The 18129-nt window shown below is 36.5% G+C and overlaps 1 protein-coding gene across 1 annotated transcript in view; it reads left to right on the top strand.

Annotated features, from left to right (window-relative positions):
• Positions 1 to 18129, top strand: part of Dpyd (dihydropyrimidine dehydrogenase) — an 817241-nt gene that overhangs the window by 326873 nt on the left and 472239 nt on the right. The window contains exons 9-10 of the mRNA XM_051185598.1: positions 226 to 333; positions 2238 to 2407. Of these exons, the coding sequence (XP_051041555.1) occupies positions 226 to 333; positions 2238 to 2407 (278 nt within the window). The remainder of the gene's footprint in view (positions 1 to 225; positions 334 to 2237; positions 2408 to 18129) is intronic.

Genomic DNA, 18129 nt, shown 5'->3' with positions numbered 1-18129 from the left:
TGTTTATTAAATTGTGGCTTGCTTCTAACTGATGACTCTTGCTTGGGTCAAATTGACATAAAACCAGTCAGTAAAATTGTTTTATGTACATTTCTGATTTTGGTGTTTATAGGCTTTTTTTTTCCACCAAGACACATTATTGTAAAGAGTGTCACTATTTTCATAATTTTAATGTCCATGTAGTGTAGTGATTGCTAATGTTACCTCTTGAACTTTATTAAATAGGCTTGCCAGAACCCAAAAAGGATCATATTTTCCAAGGCTTGACACAGGACCAGGGATTTTACACATCCAAAGACTTTCTGCCACTTGTCGCCAAAGGCAGTAAAACAGGTAAAATTTATTGTCTTTTGTCTCAATGTTGTCTGTTTCCCCAGGCATTATAAATTCATATTAAATTCAAACTCAGTAGTATATTGTTCATATCTTATCAAGATCCTTGAATAAACATCACCAAGGTAAACACACACACACAAAACAGTACTACAGTTTGTAAGAATCGTCAATTGTCTATTCTTCCAAGAAAACATCCAGATATTTTTATTGTATTACATGTAAGTCAAAAGTGCATTGTGAAATTAATTAATTCAAAATAAAAATATTTCAGAAAACATTGGAGTAGATTCTAACAATAATGGTGAGGTTTCTAATTTGGAAGCTATTTTAAAATATGGTGAGTTTTCACGTCTGGTGTGATGAGTGTCTGCAGAGGCAGGAAGATCAAGGACTCTATTGGAACAGTAATTCTAAGTAGATAAGTACGACAGTTTAATAGACACCCTATTATTTTATGTACCGCCAGAAGAAAAACCAGAAGGAAGACTATGCCAAGCTTTGGCTCCAATAGAGTCATTGTCTTGGTGATTGAAAAGAAAAAGCTGTAGCATGTTTTGTTTTTTAAACTAGATGACCCACATCTTCTAGACATTTATATTTGAAGAAGGCTGAGCCATTGCTGTTCCTACATCTAATTACTTGTGGAAATGATAAAAACAAACAAACAAACAAAAAGCCCACTAAATATTTTTTCCTTGTAAAATTTAAACAGACCAGAAAGTTCATGTATTAAATAACTTGAAAGGATATTGTCCACATTTACCTTCTCATCCCTGAATCCTGGATGCTTGTGGTTTTTTCCACTGGAAGATCATAGTGTACCAAGCTTGTATTTTAGTATCACAGAATGTCAATTGTCTAATCCCAAACAGAATGTCTTCCACCCAAAATGATTATACTTGTTGAAATTATAGGTCTAGTTATCATCTGGGGTGGAATATAAAAAAATTATAGTAATTTATCTTATAGGTAGTGTATAATACAATGCTGATAATAGAGTACTGTCTATTACAAAATACAACCTGAATCTCTTCTCCTCCAAGGATCTTCCTAAGGATATCAGATCTCCCTATAGATACTCTGAGAAACGCACACTTCATAAGCCATATTTCTTGAGCTAGTGGTATGGCTCAGCAAGTAGAGGCACTTGTGTCTAGGTCTGACACATTATTTCCATCCTTGTATCTCACAACACGGCAGGAGAGAACTTACACATGAAAGATGTTTTCTGACCTCCCCAAGCACGCTGTGGTATGTGAATGCCTACACAATAATAAAATTAATTAAGTAAATAAAACAGTTTTAATATAAACTCATAGTTTTTGTGTATTCCAATTTTACAGAAAGAAGCAGATAAATTCAAACATGAAAGAAATCTATATTATAGCCATCATTCCCACAATCTCTTGAGTTACAAAACTGACATTTATTCAACATGTTAATTTTAAGTTTACTAACTATAAAAGGTATAGTAGAGTTATGTGAGAAATTATGCAAAGTATTCTAACAAAATGCTTTAGATTCTGGCTGAGATTATAAGGATTGTTTTGATTCACTAATATACAGAAATTTAAATATACAAATGTAAAAGTATTTATCATGAGTTTTAATTGATTCCTCCTGTTTATTTTGACATAACTACTTTAAAAGTGTTGTATCAGTCCCTCTAAGAGGGGGAAAAGGAAGCCAAGGGTGCAGAGTATGAAATTACATATATGAGCATATTTTTTTAAATGGGAATAAAACTGTCTTTCAACGAAGCAGAATAATTTGATAGTGACACTCCACCCTGGAAAACTGCAAGATGCAATTTTACAGTGCTTTGAGTACAAGTATCTTTTGAGCTGTCATGCAGAAATGGTTTCTCTACTTGAAAATGGGGTTTTCCTTTCATCGTTCAGGAATGTGTGTCTGTCACTCTCCATTGCCATCCATACGGGGAGCCGTGATTGTACTTGGAGCAGGAGATACTGCCTTTGACTGTGCAACATCCGCTCTGCGCTGTGGAGCCCGTCGTGTGTTCATCGTCTTCAGAAAGGGCTTTGTTAATATTCGAGCTGTTCCAGAGGAGGTAAAGTAGAGCCATCAGAAGAGATATTGTTGGAATCCTACAGATTTTAGGCAATGACACTGTTGGTATGCAGTCCTAATTTAAATCATTATACTGTCCACAAAATGGACAGATCTAAAATAACTAAGTACTTGGCTGTATATAATTATTTCCATTTGACAGTCTCCATAAAAGGAAATTTTAAATATTAATTTGAATAAAATGATACACTGCTCTGTTTTGTCAGTGTTATAGTATCTTTGAAGAGTATTCTAATTAGTGACAGTCAAATGTGCAAAGACTTCCATAACCTCAACAATCTGAATTTTTATAAACGTGTGGATGCTATATAAATGTTATCATTGGAGACAGTTAAGATCCCCAAAGTCCAACTAGTAATGAGGATGTGTGTGTGTGTGTGTGTGTGTGTGTGTGTGTGTGTGTGTTTGCACGCGTGTGCATGGGCACATGAGCATGCATCCTCACATGCATGCCCTGTACACACTTAGAGTCAACTATTTCTGCTAGAAAGAAAATTAAATGAAATTGCAGCATAGTTTTAAAAGAGCCTTAATATGAGCACTGTTCAGATTCAGAATTTTAGTTAATTTACTAAAGATGACAGATTTCACAACCTTTCCTTCTGACTAGTCCTCTATGAAGCATCAGCTGACTATGTACACCATGATCCCTGCAATTGTGATGCTGTGAGAGAAAGATGATATTTTATAAGTGGTAGTGATTGCAAGGTTATAGATGGAGTATAATTATGGAATGATAAAAAATCCCCTTTTTATTCAAATCCGTATTTTGAATTTGATTTACTTGAGAATGCCTGCACATGCTTGGATTCTTTCTATTTTGCAAGAATTATAACTGTAACTGGTGGGTAATTTGTCACATGTAGATTAGCCTCAGTACAAATTGATCTCAGTAAATGATCAGTCACTACTAGTTCATAGCTGTATTTCAAATGTCAGTTTTATTCTGTGGGTTTTACTCCCTCATCTACTCCTTGAATATGCTTTCTCCTCCCAAATCCTAGGTTGTATTATAACCATAGGAATCCTTTCTGGCACATACTTTCAGATATTACTTACTTCACTCATGTCATTTTGCAAATTTAAATAGCCAAATTAAAAGAGAAATAGGAGCTAATTTCCTTATATTTACATTGATTTACATAGTATAGGACTTGGAAAATAAACCAGACTTCTGAAATACACTTTACATTAAAGATTGCACATTTTCTTCAGCTAATTACTATGATTAAAAAGGTTTCACAACCAAAAGTTTATCCTTGAGGGTAGGAAATAGAAGGCAGCCCATGTGTTGATATTCCATTTGTTGTGACAAGGATACCTGAGATAAAATTAAAATAAAACAGAACTGAACTGAATAGAGAAAACATAATATTAGCTCAGTGCTTGAGTCAAGGGCTACTTGGAATCATCAATTTTTCTTTGTTGACAGAACACTGTGGTAGAAACATGTTATAGGGGGAACAACTTACCTCAAGCTGACCATGAAACTTGGAATGTGGGGAGCAGTAGACAGGGGACAAAATAAATTTATTACAGTCATTCCTTCAGTAACAGAGTTCTAACAAGTAGGTGCCACATCATTCAGCTTCTAGTAACTCTTAATTATAAAAGAAATAATATAAACCCAGAGATAGATATTGGGGCTCAAGCTGAAAATTAGAGAAACAAAGCAGCCAGCCAGTAGCTCTTACCTCTACCAAGGCTTCAAATGAGATTCTGTTTTTTTCCCTAACTGAAAACTGATTCTCACATGAGGCACTTTTCTCTTATAGCGCCGGGTGGCCTTGAATTCAGAGATCTACCTGCCTCTGTCTCCTGAGTTCTGGGATTAAAGGTGTGTGTCAACACTGCCAAGCTTCTATGGCTGTGGCTGGCTATATATACTGATCCTTCAGTCAAACTTTAAATCATAAAAAAACATAGCACCACACTAATGAGCCCTTTCTAGTGAGAAAGGAGCTTTTGTACATCCCAAATGGCAGTATTAATTACTTTCCTCCTCATAGTATCCCCATCTTCTCACAATCTTCAATTAGAAAGAATAAATGGCAAATATTTCTATCTTACACAAAACTCATAAAAGAAACTCAGACTGCATTTACTTAAGAAAATACATCTGTTTATTTGTATACCTTATGTTGACTCACTACCTCCTGTATAGTAGGCATTATTTCAAGTGACTTGTATATATCAGAGAGAATTACATGCTCTCATAAAGTTTATAAGGAAATAAACAAGCACTTTGTGTGCATTGTACCATACGTAGTATATTGAAACATAATTTGTTCTGTGGAAAAATATTAGTGGTATGGAAATATATGGTGTGTAGGTGGTTGTACTTGAGAGCAGACTGTAGTGGAGGAAAAGGAAGAGTCTCTTCTGCATTACATAGGGTAGTTTGACCTGATAGGTCTCTCTGATTAGTTTTGAGTATAGAAAAGACAGTTTTGAGGAAAGAGCTGCATCCAATAATAAACACTGTTAGCTTTGTTAAATGTCTGCAGTCATAACAAAGGAATTCTTCTAGACTTTGTGTGGTTAGAAGATATGTGTGGGCTTCCTATGAAGATTGGGTAGAGACTTGTAGGCACCAATAAGCACCTACTTGGTATAAGAAAAAAATCTTAGGACTGCTCTGTGAATAGAATCATGCAGACCTAAGATAACTTTTGTGATTTACTACTCTGCAGAATTTTGATTATGGAACAGTAGTGACAAAAGCAAGGAGGCTAGTTAGTGATGAATCAAACATAGACAATTAGTCGGTATAACAGGATACAGAATGGGAGAGATTTCAGTCTAGGCATAACTCAGTAGACGGCCAGAACTAGTAGAATGTGCATGGTCACAGGGTGCTCAGAGGAAGGAATGGGCCTCTGGAGCACAACTAACATGCCTAGAGTGGGGCTTCAGGAGAACCCCAGTTGTTCTGGGGCTTTCTTAAATAGAGAACAACTGTTTCTTTATTATGACCTTACAAGGATCCAAAGCTTCAATATGTTCTTAAAATGATCTGACTTTTATATGAATGAATGCAAAGACTGTGGCCTCCTTTGCTCAGTTTTATCATTTATCTTACCAATCATGTGAGGGTCAGATATGAAGAATTCAAGCATCAGTCATATCAATATTTTCTAGAGAGGCTCAGAACCATGATTTCCTGAACTAAACTTCCAGGTTAACTGTTTTTCATATTCCTAGAGGGCTCATCTAGTAATTTTAGGCTAAGGCAGAACAAGAGATATGTAATATGTCATGCTTTATTAGGATGTATAAAGACCAACCTTAAATGTCTGGCCACTACCCATGTTTAAATTTTATGACTCCAGAATTTAATTCTCCATAGACATTACTTGGTTTTTTATACATCTAAAGGGCACTCAAGGTTTACAGAGAAAATGGGATGTTAGTATGTTAGTGAGTAAGTATGGTTTAACTACTTCAATAGCATGAGATTTGAGAATTTATGTTCAGGGACATATTCTTAATATAAATGTCCCCATACTTTCATATTTTCCTACTCTCTTATATGCTTCCCTCTCTCAACACACATGTGACTCTGCCACAACATTTCCTTAAAGTCAATGAGTATCGAAGAACATAGCTTTCATGTTTTTTTTTTTCCCTCAAAAAAATACCTATGTAACATTTCATCATTTGGACTTATCTGAAATTTGGAAATAACATGGTTTGTACATTATTAAGGTACCACATCATCAAAAACTTCATCATTCATATTCCTTTGTATTCCAATTTCCCTCTTTGATAGAGGAAAAAGCAGAGCAACAGAATGCTTTCTGAGTCTTTTGTAACAGATGTGAATTTTTACAGAAGTCAATAACTTTGGAAATGGAATTGCTTGAGACTATGTGCCTTGAATGGTTGTGGCTAATAATTATCAGTTCAATTTCTTATCTGTTTCTGTGATAAAAATACTATAGCCAAAGCAGCATACAGGAGGAAGTTTATTTGGGCTTATGGTTAGTTCCAGATGGAGTATCCATGATGGTGAGGGAGGCATGACAACAAGTGGCAGACATGGTGACAGAAACAAAATGTTAAGTGGTCACATCCTCAACAAGCATGAAATGGAAGTAAGGCAAGACTATGCCATTTCCACATCCACAATCAGTGGTGTACTTCCTTAGTAAGACTGCACCAAATCCCCAAACAGCACTGACAAAACTAGTAACCAAGTGTTCAAACACCCACACTGATGGGGGGCTTTTTTTCATTCAAGCCACTACAGTGACCAAAACTAATATGCATGGACCCAGAGATATTTCAGTAAATAAAACTAGGAACCATCTCCTAATAAATTTTCAATGAAGAATTATAAGCTATTTCTCTAATGCATAGGTTTTCAAAATCTGGAGTGGATTTAAAATCACCATGTTAGAAACAGACTTCTGGGCCCTGTCCCCAGAGTTTCTGTCAGAGTAAGTTTGGGTTGGGCCTGAGAATTTGCATTTTAACAAGTTCCCTGGTGATGCTGAGGCTGCTGGTCCACTGCTCTAATGTATCATCAATGAGTTTCCAGCTGTCTAATTAGAACCATAAGCAGTGTGCTGTTTGGAGGCACTTTCCATCTTAGTTAAGAAAGCATTAATGCTGAAGGATATAGGTTTGATGAGATGAAGATAGGGAGGCATCATCAGCATATTGATGTAATTCTGATTCCAAATGTCTCTCAGGCTCCCTAGTGGCCTCACACACATGCTAAATAGGATGCTACTGACACACTAGCACTTCTCAGCCATCAGTCCTTGGGGAAACCAGCCAATCACTCAGCGCTATCCTTTAAGAAGATGAGGGAAAATCTGTTAATAATTCCCTCCAGTACATTCAGCAAGCTTAAATAGGTGAGATTAAATTTCACAGGATAACAGAATCCCCCAAAATGCTGGCATTAAAAGCTGTTGACAGATCAGACAGAACTGCCAGAGTGCTGTAGGCAGTTGGGAATCCCTAAAAAGAAGCATGAAGGTCAGGACTCAGCAGACTTGCTTCACTTGATCAATTTAAACGATAAGGTTACGGAAGGACTTTGTAGTTGTGATCGATCATGCAGAGAAGAGTATGGCTCAAAAATAGTTTTAATAACAAATTCCATTCACAAACAAAATTAAGTTCCAAAGTAGCAATAGAGCATGGTAGACATGTTACCCTTCTCTGTGATGGTAGGTAGCATCTTTGTGCTGTTCCTACTGTTGGTTTATCAGAATGGCGATTGGCATAATAGATTTGCCTGTTTCCAAAAATCTCAGTTATTTCAGAATTGACTGTCTTGATAATACTATTGATATGATATAAATATCTGTGGTAGATCTTATGGCCCATAGCTCAAAAAATGTTTTACTATGATTTTTTAAATAATGCATTTCCATACAAAAGGATACACCCATTGACTGGATCTCTTTGGAACAATACAACACAATTTATACTTTATGAAGCATGGCTTACAGTCCCCTCTGTGGTAATTTTAAACATTATAATGTGAAAGCCACACTCTTTGTTTAAACATCTGTATCTTACCCCCCACTCCTTTATTTATTTATTTGTTTATTTAGTTATTTATACAAGTAACAGATGCTTCCTAGCTTTCACTTAATTATAAAAAGCACCGACCTGGGACTAATTTTAGTAAATAACCTGCATAAGCTCACACATTTAATTTTCCGCTGTAAGGGTGATGCATCAGCTCTAGAGTGTCTGTCACCTGTACATCATTTGAGAGCAATACTTCATGGACCTTGATCAGGGACTTGTTAGCAGGATTGGCCAAGGGGAGTTGAAAACAAACAAATAAATAAACACAACTGCCTGCAGGCAAACAAAGTTAATTAACACCAGTTAGGAACTCCTGTGGCACTAAACAGTAAGTACATATTGAATACCTCTTTAATTGCAGAGACATGGCACTCCAGGAGTCTACCTTTACCTTATAGAGACTTGGGTTCATACAGTGTAGTGTGACAGAAGCAAATATTTAACTGAAAGTTGGAGTGCTTTGGTGGATATTATAAAATCTAGTCTAGGTTTTCATATATGATATCACTGTTTTAGTTACATGATTTTTAAGGATTCTTCCATTCCCCCAAGTTTTCACATTTTAATATTCAGAGAATAATATGAGAGGGGATTGAAAAGTGACAAAGAGCCAACAAAAGTTCATGTTATTTCATGAAGTTTGTGTATTTAAAGGCAATGCTCAAAATTCCACAGGAATTGCTCTGGGACTCTGTAGTACTAGAGATGATTTATCTTTTAGAAAGCCCCCCCTTCTCTTAGAGAGGGAATGTGTCATACTAAATAATGGTTAATACTGTATTAACCCCTGAATTTAATAATATTTTCCTCAGCTCTTTAATACCTTTATTTTGTCTTCTAAGATGGAAATCTTAAGACATAATTTTATTATTTATTCACTTATTAGAAAAATGACTTTACACTGCAGCATTGAAATTACTGTATAGCCAGCCCAAGCCAGTGAAGGCTCTTGCCTCATCCTTCCTGGGACTGAAATCATAGAAAAGTTCCAACCCTTTTACCACTGTGCTGCTTTTTAGTAAAAACAGGACACACTTTCAAATTATCATCAAAGATTAATTACTTATGGTCCCTTGACTCTTTAAAGTTAATTGAGGACAGAAAATGGTAGCTGAAAACAGAAAAAAAAAAAACCAATAAAGCAATGTATTAATTCATTACATTAAGTAAAAATATAAGAGAAAAAAATGACTACTGGCATTTGATGGAAGAAGATAGGATTGTAATTTTTACAAGAATTTTAATATTTAGTCACTTCCAGATTGCACAAGGTATCTCCAAGACACCAAGTTATATGGGTTATATGGGAACAGCTTTTTTTTTTAATATTAGTATAGCAGTTAATATTGCTTTACTCTAGCTAAATCTAAGATGAGAATCAGTGAGATCTAGACACTTTAAGGAAGTGTCATTGGTCATAATTGAATAGTGTAAAATAGTCTTTTCTTCCTAGATATATTTTATGACCCATGTGCAAATCCACTTAACATACTCTCAATAATTCCTTACAATGCAGTCTGGCTGGGTATTGCAACTCAGTAGTGACCCAATCCAGCAAGTGAGGACTCAGTTAAGTGACTATTGTGTTTATCAAATATTTAATACAGTTTTCATATGGAATAATACCTCTATAGTTTCAAAAGGCTTGCATTGTGGAGAGTTTTAAGAAATAATATCCTGTAAATTACGACTGTACTGATTTTAGATCAAGCCAGTAGAGGCTAGATTTTAAAATATTGTACATTCTATTACTAATTTACTGTTAATTTGTGTACCAAAATATTATAAGTCATGTAGCCAAAATTCCAGTATGAATGAGGGAGAGGCCCAAAAGATACCATCCCTTGCTGAGTCACTATTTTCAGTTTATGGCTTCTGGGGAAGGGAGGGTGAGCTTTCATTAGGAATGGATCCCCTCTGCATAGATAGTGGCTTGCCCATGGGTGCTCACATAGTATTGATTGGACTTAATTATTAAAATAAAGGAAACATGAATTTTGGATGGGGACATTGTTAAGGCAAAATCTTAGTGCTCAGAAAAGTTGGGGGCTTAAGTTGGATATCATTAAAATACATTGTATACATGTATAGAATTTTCAAAGAATAAATGAAAATTATGAAGTAGGTATGTTTTCCAATAGATTTAGGAGTAGGAGTACATGTAAGTAGATAGAATTTACTCTGTTCTTGTTTTATGTCTTTGATAGTGAAAATAACTAGGTGATTGTATTTTTAAATCAAACTAGCATGTATGGTAGTACTTTGTTTCAAGGGTTTATTTCTAATTTGGTAGATAGAAATAAATAGTAGGTGCTATGTAACCAAGAAGAAGTAATTATCACTATAAAGTCTCATGTTGCAGTATCCCTCTGTTTTAATTCAGGTCAAGCTGACTCCAAGAGGTGTGAGTAGTTCCACTTTCAACGCAAAAGACAGTTCTATCACAAAACATCTCAATTTTATACTTAATTATGTAGCATGTGACTGAGGAGCTCCTTGCTCCATTATGTTCTAGGAGGAATACCCTGCCCAAAACATATCATAGATAATGATGCCCTTATTTGAAATCACCAGATTTGTTTTCCAGGAACAAGGTTATAAGCGGATTTAAACAATTCCTAGTTACTATTGAGATGAGCTTTCTTCTTTCTTCCAGACTTGTCACAAGAGAAGGGATTCCATTCCACAATTCATATTCTCTCACAGCTAGCTCATTCCCACTAGACTGTTTTTTTTTTCTTATATTACATATAGATTCCAGGTCCCCCTGCCTCTTTTCCTCCCTCCTTCCCTCCTATTCCCCACCACCACCCTCCCATCACATCCTACTCTCCACAGGGAGGGCCATGCCTTCCAGGAGAGGTCAACAAAATCTGTCAAGTCATTTGGAGTAGGGACTAGGCCCTCTCTCATTCCTCAAGGTTAAGGGAGTATCCCTCCATGGGAAATGTACTCCCAAAGTCCTTTTGTTCACCAGGGATACATCCTGGTTCCACTGTCAGAGGTCCATTAGACTTCCCAGGCCTTCTAACTGAGACCTATGTTCAGGGGGTCTGAGTAAATCCAATGCTGGTTTCCCAGCTATCAATCTGAGGGACAATTAGTTCTCCCTTGTTCAGGTCAGCTGTCTCTGTGTGTTTCTGTAGCCTGGTCTTATATTCCCTCTCTGCATCTGGATTCCAGTTCAGCTCAGTGTTTAGCTGTGGGTGTCTGCTTCTGTTTCTATCAGCTACTAGATGACGGCTCCATGATGGTGGATAAGTTAGGCATCGATCTCATTATCAGGGAAGCGCATTTATGGTAGCCTTTCCACTGTTGCTCAAATTGTTACCTGGGGTCAGTCTTGTAGGTCTCTGGACATTTCTGAGGTGTAAGCTTTCTTCTAAAACCTATAATTGTTCCCTCTTTTATTGTATCTCTTTCTCTCTCTTTTCTCTTGTCTATTCGTCTGTGACTCAATCTTCCTAGTCCCACATGCTTTCCTCTCCTCCCCTTCTCTTTCTCCTAGTTTCCTCTCTACTCAGATTTATTTCAAATTTATCTTGAGTAGACTATTGTATTGTCTACATTGTCCTTTTATGTCTGTTTTCAAAAATTCATTTGTTACAATTGTGAATGAAAAAGAGAGACTCACAGAGATACATACACATGAGAGAGAAAGACAGAGAGAGCCATTTAGTTGGAGATTAATAGATGATGTAGGGAGTTATATGCAGGTCAAATGCAGATCAATAGTGTTGCATATTGCATGTGTAGCACAACCTATATTTGACCAAAGGCACTGGGTTTATACATGATGAATGTTCTTGATAAACTGAACGATAGGTTTTTTGATGTCTAGATCCATCCTGTCCACATTCAGGTAATATTTAGGTTTGGCCAGAACACAAGGAGATCAGTTTAACCAGAGCAACTCACTCTGGAGAGTCAGTCTCTATTGTCATGCCTCAGATAAGACTTCAGCTCCAAATACAACATAGACAAATAGGCATACAGCTAAAGGCTAAGGCATGATAGGTGAAACAAAATATTCAAAATTAGAATCTTCCAGAATAAGGCTCAATCTTATTGGTTCTGTTTAGCTAGCAACATTCTTCCTAAAGACAGGTTAGAGTGATTAGATACTACCTCAAGTGTGGGAGAGAATGAAGAAGATGGTCAGATTTAGAGGGGATAATATATCAAGGGTCAGGTTTCTGATAAGCTAAATTAAGATATCCATAAAGATCTGGATTTTATGATAAAGTACACAGATGAGCACAGACAAAGGTTCAGAAATATAGCTAAAATATGGCAAAGTAGAAAATTACTTGTCATGTAACAGTAGCTGATTTTTTTTGGACAACATGATTTTTTTTTCAAGCATTAGTTTGTCACCTATGACAACTAATATCAATTTTGCAGATAGGAGCTACTTACTATTTGATTCAATGTATTCATAGATTAGATATGTGGCCATAAATATTTGTAGAAATCTCAATGTTTTAACATTGATTAAATAAGACCTTTTATAAGAATAACACTGACCAAGGAAGATTACTAAGCAATTTTGATTACAAATAGCTTCCCTTTGGTCTTCAAGTTCTTATCTGATTGATATATAAATATACTGACATTAGAGCTTTCTTTTTATAAAGAATATTGTTTCTTTGCATAGCTTGTTAAACTTTAGCATAATTAGAAGTTATTCCAGAATTTAATATATGCTGGTTTTGATTCTGCTCGTTATGGTTTGTAAGCTATGCTTACCTTGCCTATATGCAATCTAAAAATGAGTTGACATCATGCTTTTAATTATAGTAAATTAAGTTGTTTCATAATTTCTGCAGTATGATGCCTGTAATATTAATCAGACCAAATCATCACATTACATAAAGTTAATCATTAAAATGATTATCATTATTACATGCTGTAGTGAACTATTTTTATTTTACTTAGCTTCAACTATATATCTTTCTTAAATAAGGAAGAGAAAATCAAAGCCAAGAAATTTTCTTTTACTTTTTTTACTTGTGTGAAAAGGAGGTGACAAACTTAATTATTGAACCTAACTTTTATACATTGGGAAATTGATACTGCTTACAACCGTATTCATTTGGTAAGGATAAGTAGGAAAGAAGTTTGTTTGTTTGTTGGATGTACCAATTGTCCCCATGTAAGAATAGTGAGATTTCTTGAATGAGAAATGTCCCACACAAATACATGTTAAACACTTGGTCCTCATAGACAGTAAGTACTCTTTGGAGTGGTTCTGTGAACATGAGGATGTATCTAATTAAACATGTAGACCATTGTGGGAATGGGAAAAATTTCTTAGGAATTTTTCTGCCTTGGACACTTTTCTGCCTATCTGTTTCTATGCTTCTCTGTTTCTCTATCTCTTTCACTCCAAGTTTGCTTCTGGTCTACCATGAGTTGAAAAATTTCTTATAACACAAAGTCCTCTACAATAATGTTCTACCCAAGCATGTGGAACCAATCAACTGTGGACTGAATGAACCTTCTAAAAGCATGAGTTAAAATAATCTTCCCTTTCATAAAATATTCTCTCTGGATTTTTGAGCACCGTGATGAGAATACTAACTAATACATACAATTCTGCTGAAAAAAATAAATAGATTATATGCATTTTTATCAGATTCTCATACTTCTTGATTAATTATGATAATTAACTAACTTCAAGGACAGAGAGGACATAACACTGTGTTTTTGAATTTCTTAGATTAGATAGCTCTGTTCTATGAATAGCAAAATATTAGAGTATTCAAATAGTTAGACAACTGGTCAACCTGATCCATCATTTCCTAATGGTAACTGACAACAAAAGAATTACCATTTTTCTCTTGTTCCCCACTCTGTAAGGTAGGATTATGGACAGGTAGCATATCTTCTTCATATCCATCTGCTTATACTTGGAGAGGTTTTAAGCCATTCACTGAAATCTGCATCTAGCTAGTTTTGCTTTCATTAATTTGGATATCTTCCAGGCTTTTGTAATCATTTATCACTCATTCTGGTATTTTTTTTTTTTTTGAAGTCTGTGTGGGCCAATCCTTTGAACAGAAATAAATAGGTAGTTAACCTGTTTTGATGCTTTTGAATGTAGCGTACTGGCTGGAATTCATCTGAAAGTATACTTGATATCTGTCATTGAATATTTGAATGTCACTCTTGGACTCAAGTCAGATAGAAATTTTAAAATATAGTTTTTCTGTTTTGAAAGAATTTTATGGAGCAATTTACTTTTTGTTGTGTAAAATTAAACACTTTTTCTTTTTCTACACAAAGAAAGTATGTTCTTTGTCTCTTTATTCCACATGTGACACCTGCTTTGTTCTTATTTTAGCCTTCATCTAAGTTCAGTAGGATTCTTTTAACTCATTTCTGGGGCTGGCTTCATAAACCTATTCCTTGGTTCCTATCCTATATTTAGTGAGTTTAATGAACCCTGCATTTATTTTGACAGGGAGGCTTGACTCTCTTCCTGTCTGAGGAAGTTCTCTATCCTTCCAACTTCCTGACCTCTGACTCTGTCACTTCTTTTGTTTCATCAGTTCTCAAACATGACTCAGTCATACTGAGTGTGGAGCAGTGGAAGCCCAGAGTGTGTATAGTTCTGAGTGAATGTATGTTATTGACTTGAGTCAGTCATGCCAAGAACTCTAGCACCTCAGACCCATGGCAAGGCCTTCCTCTGCATGATCAGCCTCAAACAAACAACAACAACAACAAAAAAAAAGGGCAAAGCCTTGGGTGATGTTGATAGTATATGCAGAAAATATCTATCATAGTCCTCTCACCCTGGATAGTTATGGTCTGAGAACTGTTCCCCTCCAAGGACTGATTCTATTGAGTCAGAGAAGCCTGTGTCCTTGATACACCTCTATACCAAAACCCCTGTGTCCTTGATTCAAGTGTATGCAATTACCCTGCCTTTCTGTTAAATTGTGTGTAATTAACATGCTAAGTTTGGGAGTTACTTCCCTACTCCTTCAGAGAAACCAGTCCATCCATGCCAGCATTCTCTGTGTGCTTGTGTTCAACCTGTAAATATTCGATGATGTTCATCACTGCCCTAGGCAGGTCCAAGTCCCTGAAATCATGCAGATGCAGCAGCAGCTGTGTTTCACACCATTGGTGCATTGGTTCTCCTTGCACAAAATGAAGATTGTACAGAAGTCATTTTCAGCCATATTAGGATGTTACTTAAATAATCTTTGCCATCCTTTAATATATTTGTTTTTGGATTTTTCTTTCTCATTTTACACATCGATCTCAGTTCCCAGTCCCTCCCTCCCATGGCCCCTGACGGCCTCCCCTCCCACCCCTCCTACTCAACAAGGCGGGTGATGCCTTCCAGGAAGGATCAACAAAATATATAAAGTCATTTGGAGTGGGACTAGGCCCTCCCTCCTGCCTCAAGGTTAGGGGAATATCCCTCCATGGAGAATGTGTTCCCAAAGTCCTTTCCTGCACCAGGGATACATCCTAGTTCCACTGTCAGAGGTCCCTTAGACTCCCCAGGCCTTCTGAGACCCATGTTCAGGGCATCTGACTTGGTTCAATGATGGTTTCCCAGCTATCAGTGTTGGTGTCCATTAGTTCCTCCTTGTTCAGGTCATCTGTCTCTGTGGGGTTCTGTAGCATGGTCTTGAACCCATTTTCTTATCACTCCTCTTTAATGTATTTTTGAGACAATGCCTCCCTTTTCCAAAGGACAAATAAAAATTCATCTTGTGTAGCACAGATGTATCCAATGGTTATAACCAGAAGTGTTTCAGATTTGGGATTTTTTTAAAAGAGAAATGGGGAGTGGGGGAATAGTGAGTGGAGAGGGAACTAGAAGAAAGAGTAGGGGAGGAGAGGAAAGCATGTGCGACTAGGAAGATTGAGTCAGGGGATGAATAGATGAGGGAAAAGAGAGAAAGGGAGAGAGAGGGAGAGAGAGAGATCATAAAATAGGAAGCCATTATTGGTTTGAAGAGGAAACTGAACCTAGATAAATATCCAGAGACCTACCAGACTGACCAAAGTAACAATTTGAACAACAGTGGAAAGGCTACCATAAATGCCCTTCCCTGATAATGGGATCAACAACCAACTTATCCACTATCATGGAGCCCTCATCTGGTAGCTGAAGGAAACAGAAGCAAACACTCACAACTAAACACTGAGGTGAACTGGAATCCAGATGCAGAGAGGGAGGACAAGACCAGGCTGCAGAAACACATAGACACAGCTAATCTGAACAAGGAAAAGCTAATGGCCCCCCAGACTGATAGCTGGAAATTCAGTATGGGACTGACTCAGACTCCCTGAACATGGGTCTCAGCTAGAAGGCCTGAGAAGTCTAAGGGACTTCAGACAGTGGAACCAGAATTTATTCCTGGTGCACAAAAGGACTTTGGGGGCACATCCCCCATGGAGGTATACCCCCTTAACTTACAGGAGATAAATCCTAGTCCCTACTCCAAACAACTTGACAGATTTAGATGACCTCTCTTGGATGGCATCACCCTACATGTGGAGTGTGGGGGAGAGGGGAGGCGAGGGTGGTTGGGGGCGCATGAGAGGGTGGAGGAGAGTGAAAGAGGAATGGAGAGGGAACTGGGATTGATATGTAAAATAAAAATAAAAAATAAATTATATATATATGAGAAATAGAAAATTTGCATATGCATAATTACCTATCCTGGGTGTTTGATCTATAAAATGAAGATGACAAACAGTGCTGTGCTGGCCTTTTGTACTACAAAAGGAGGACAAGACTGGTTTGAGGCAAACGTTTATAATAACTAAAATGTAGCTGGCATAAAGTATCTTTAGTCAGAATATAAAATGTTATAGGTTAAGAATTGAAATGAATACCTGCTACTCTCATTTATAATTATTAGGCAGATCTACTAAGGAGTGAAAATAGGCTAACAAGATGGCTTGGCAGAAAACAGACAAGTGATATCAAATCTGATTCCTGGAATTTAGTCCCTAAGACCCACAAGATGGAAGGGGAAAAAGAACTAACTCACTCAAGTTTTCTTTGGATTTCTACATGGGTGCCATGGCACATATGCACTCACACACACATACACACACAACACACAGTCAAACAAATTAAAATCAATAAAAATGTAAGTTTGAGACCAGCCTGGTCTACAAGAGCTAGTTCCAGGATGGCCTCCAAAGCCACAGAGAAACCTTGTCTTGAAAAAGTCAAGGAGAAAAAAAAAAAGAAAAAAGAAAAAAAAAAAAAAAAAGGAAACACTCGAAATAAGGACGATATTAGTCTCATTCTGAGATGAAGCTTAAAAGAATTCACTCAAATATTTCTGGCTTTTGTTTCCTTTTCCTTGGTGGAAATCAGCCAGGTGCAGTATTCATTACCTTGGATTGCTCACAAGCATTGTGAGCCATAATGAATGCTTTAGAATGTATAGATAGTAGGAAAAAGAAAAGATAAAAATAATGATATAATCTTAGTAGGTATTGGAATCCAGTTTGTTTATAATAAAAATGTGGATTTTAGGTCATCTAAACCTAGGATCTGAGGAAAATTTTAAGGCTTTTTAATTTGCTAGCAATTTCTAATATTCTTTCTGAATTTATCAGCAACTTTAGTAAGTATCTTAAGAGGCAGTGGTCAACCATAGATGCAAATGGTGAACAGATAAGAAACATATGAAAGGGCAAAACATGTTGTAAAGCAATCCACTGAGAATACTCTACAATACCAAAAGCATAGTTCTGTATTTTACTTATGCCCTTCCCAGGAAGTAGGACAATTATAAATACACATGCTGGATTGACTTACTCAACCCATGAACACTTAGTAATGTCATTCACTTAAGTGTGACAGTATGTTTAAAAGTTACTATCATTTCTCAATCTTGAGACAGATGCCATAAACTTGTTTCTTGTGGTACATCTTAAAAATGTCACAAAGGGATACAGAAAACATACCCTACATACCTTACTGTTTTTATTTTTTATTTTGATCATTTAAGAGATACTTTGCCTACCCCCATATCATGCATTTCTCTGGATGGTCGCACAAGGATGGGCATGGTCTCTGTAGTGGCACATTTTCTACTATTCCTTTTGTGAGTACTCAGCACCCTGGTTCAGATTATATTGATAAATGCCTGGGTATCA

Source organism: Phodopus roborovskii, unplaced genomic scaffold, assembly GCF_943737965.1.
Source record: "Phodopus roborovskii unplaced genomic scaffold, PHOROB, whole genome shotgun sequence".
NCBI lineage: Eukaryota > Metazoa > Chordata > Mammalia > Rodentia > Cricetidae > Phodopus > Phodopus roborovskii.
This window is presented reverse-complemented; position numbering and strand designations above follow the sequence as displayed.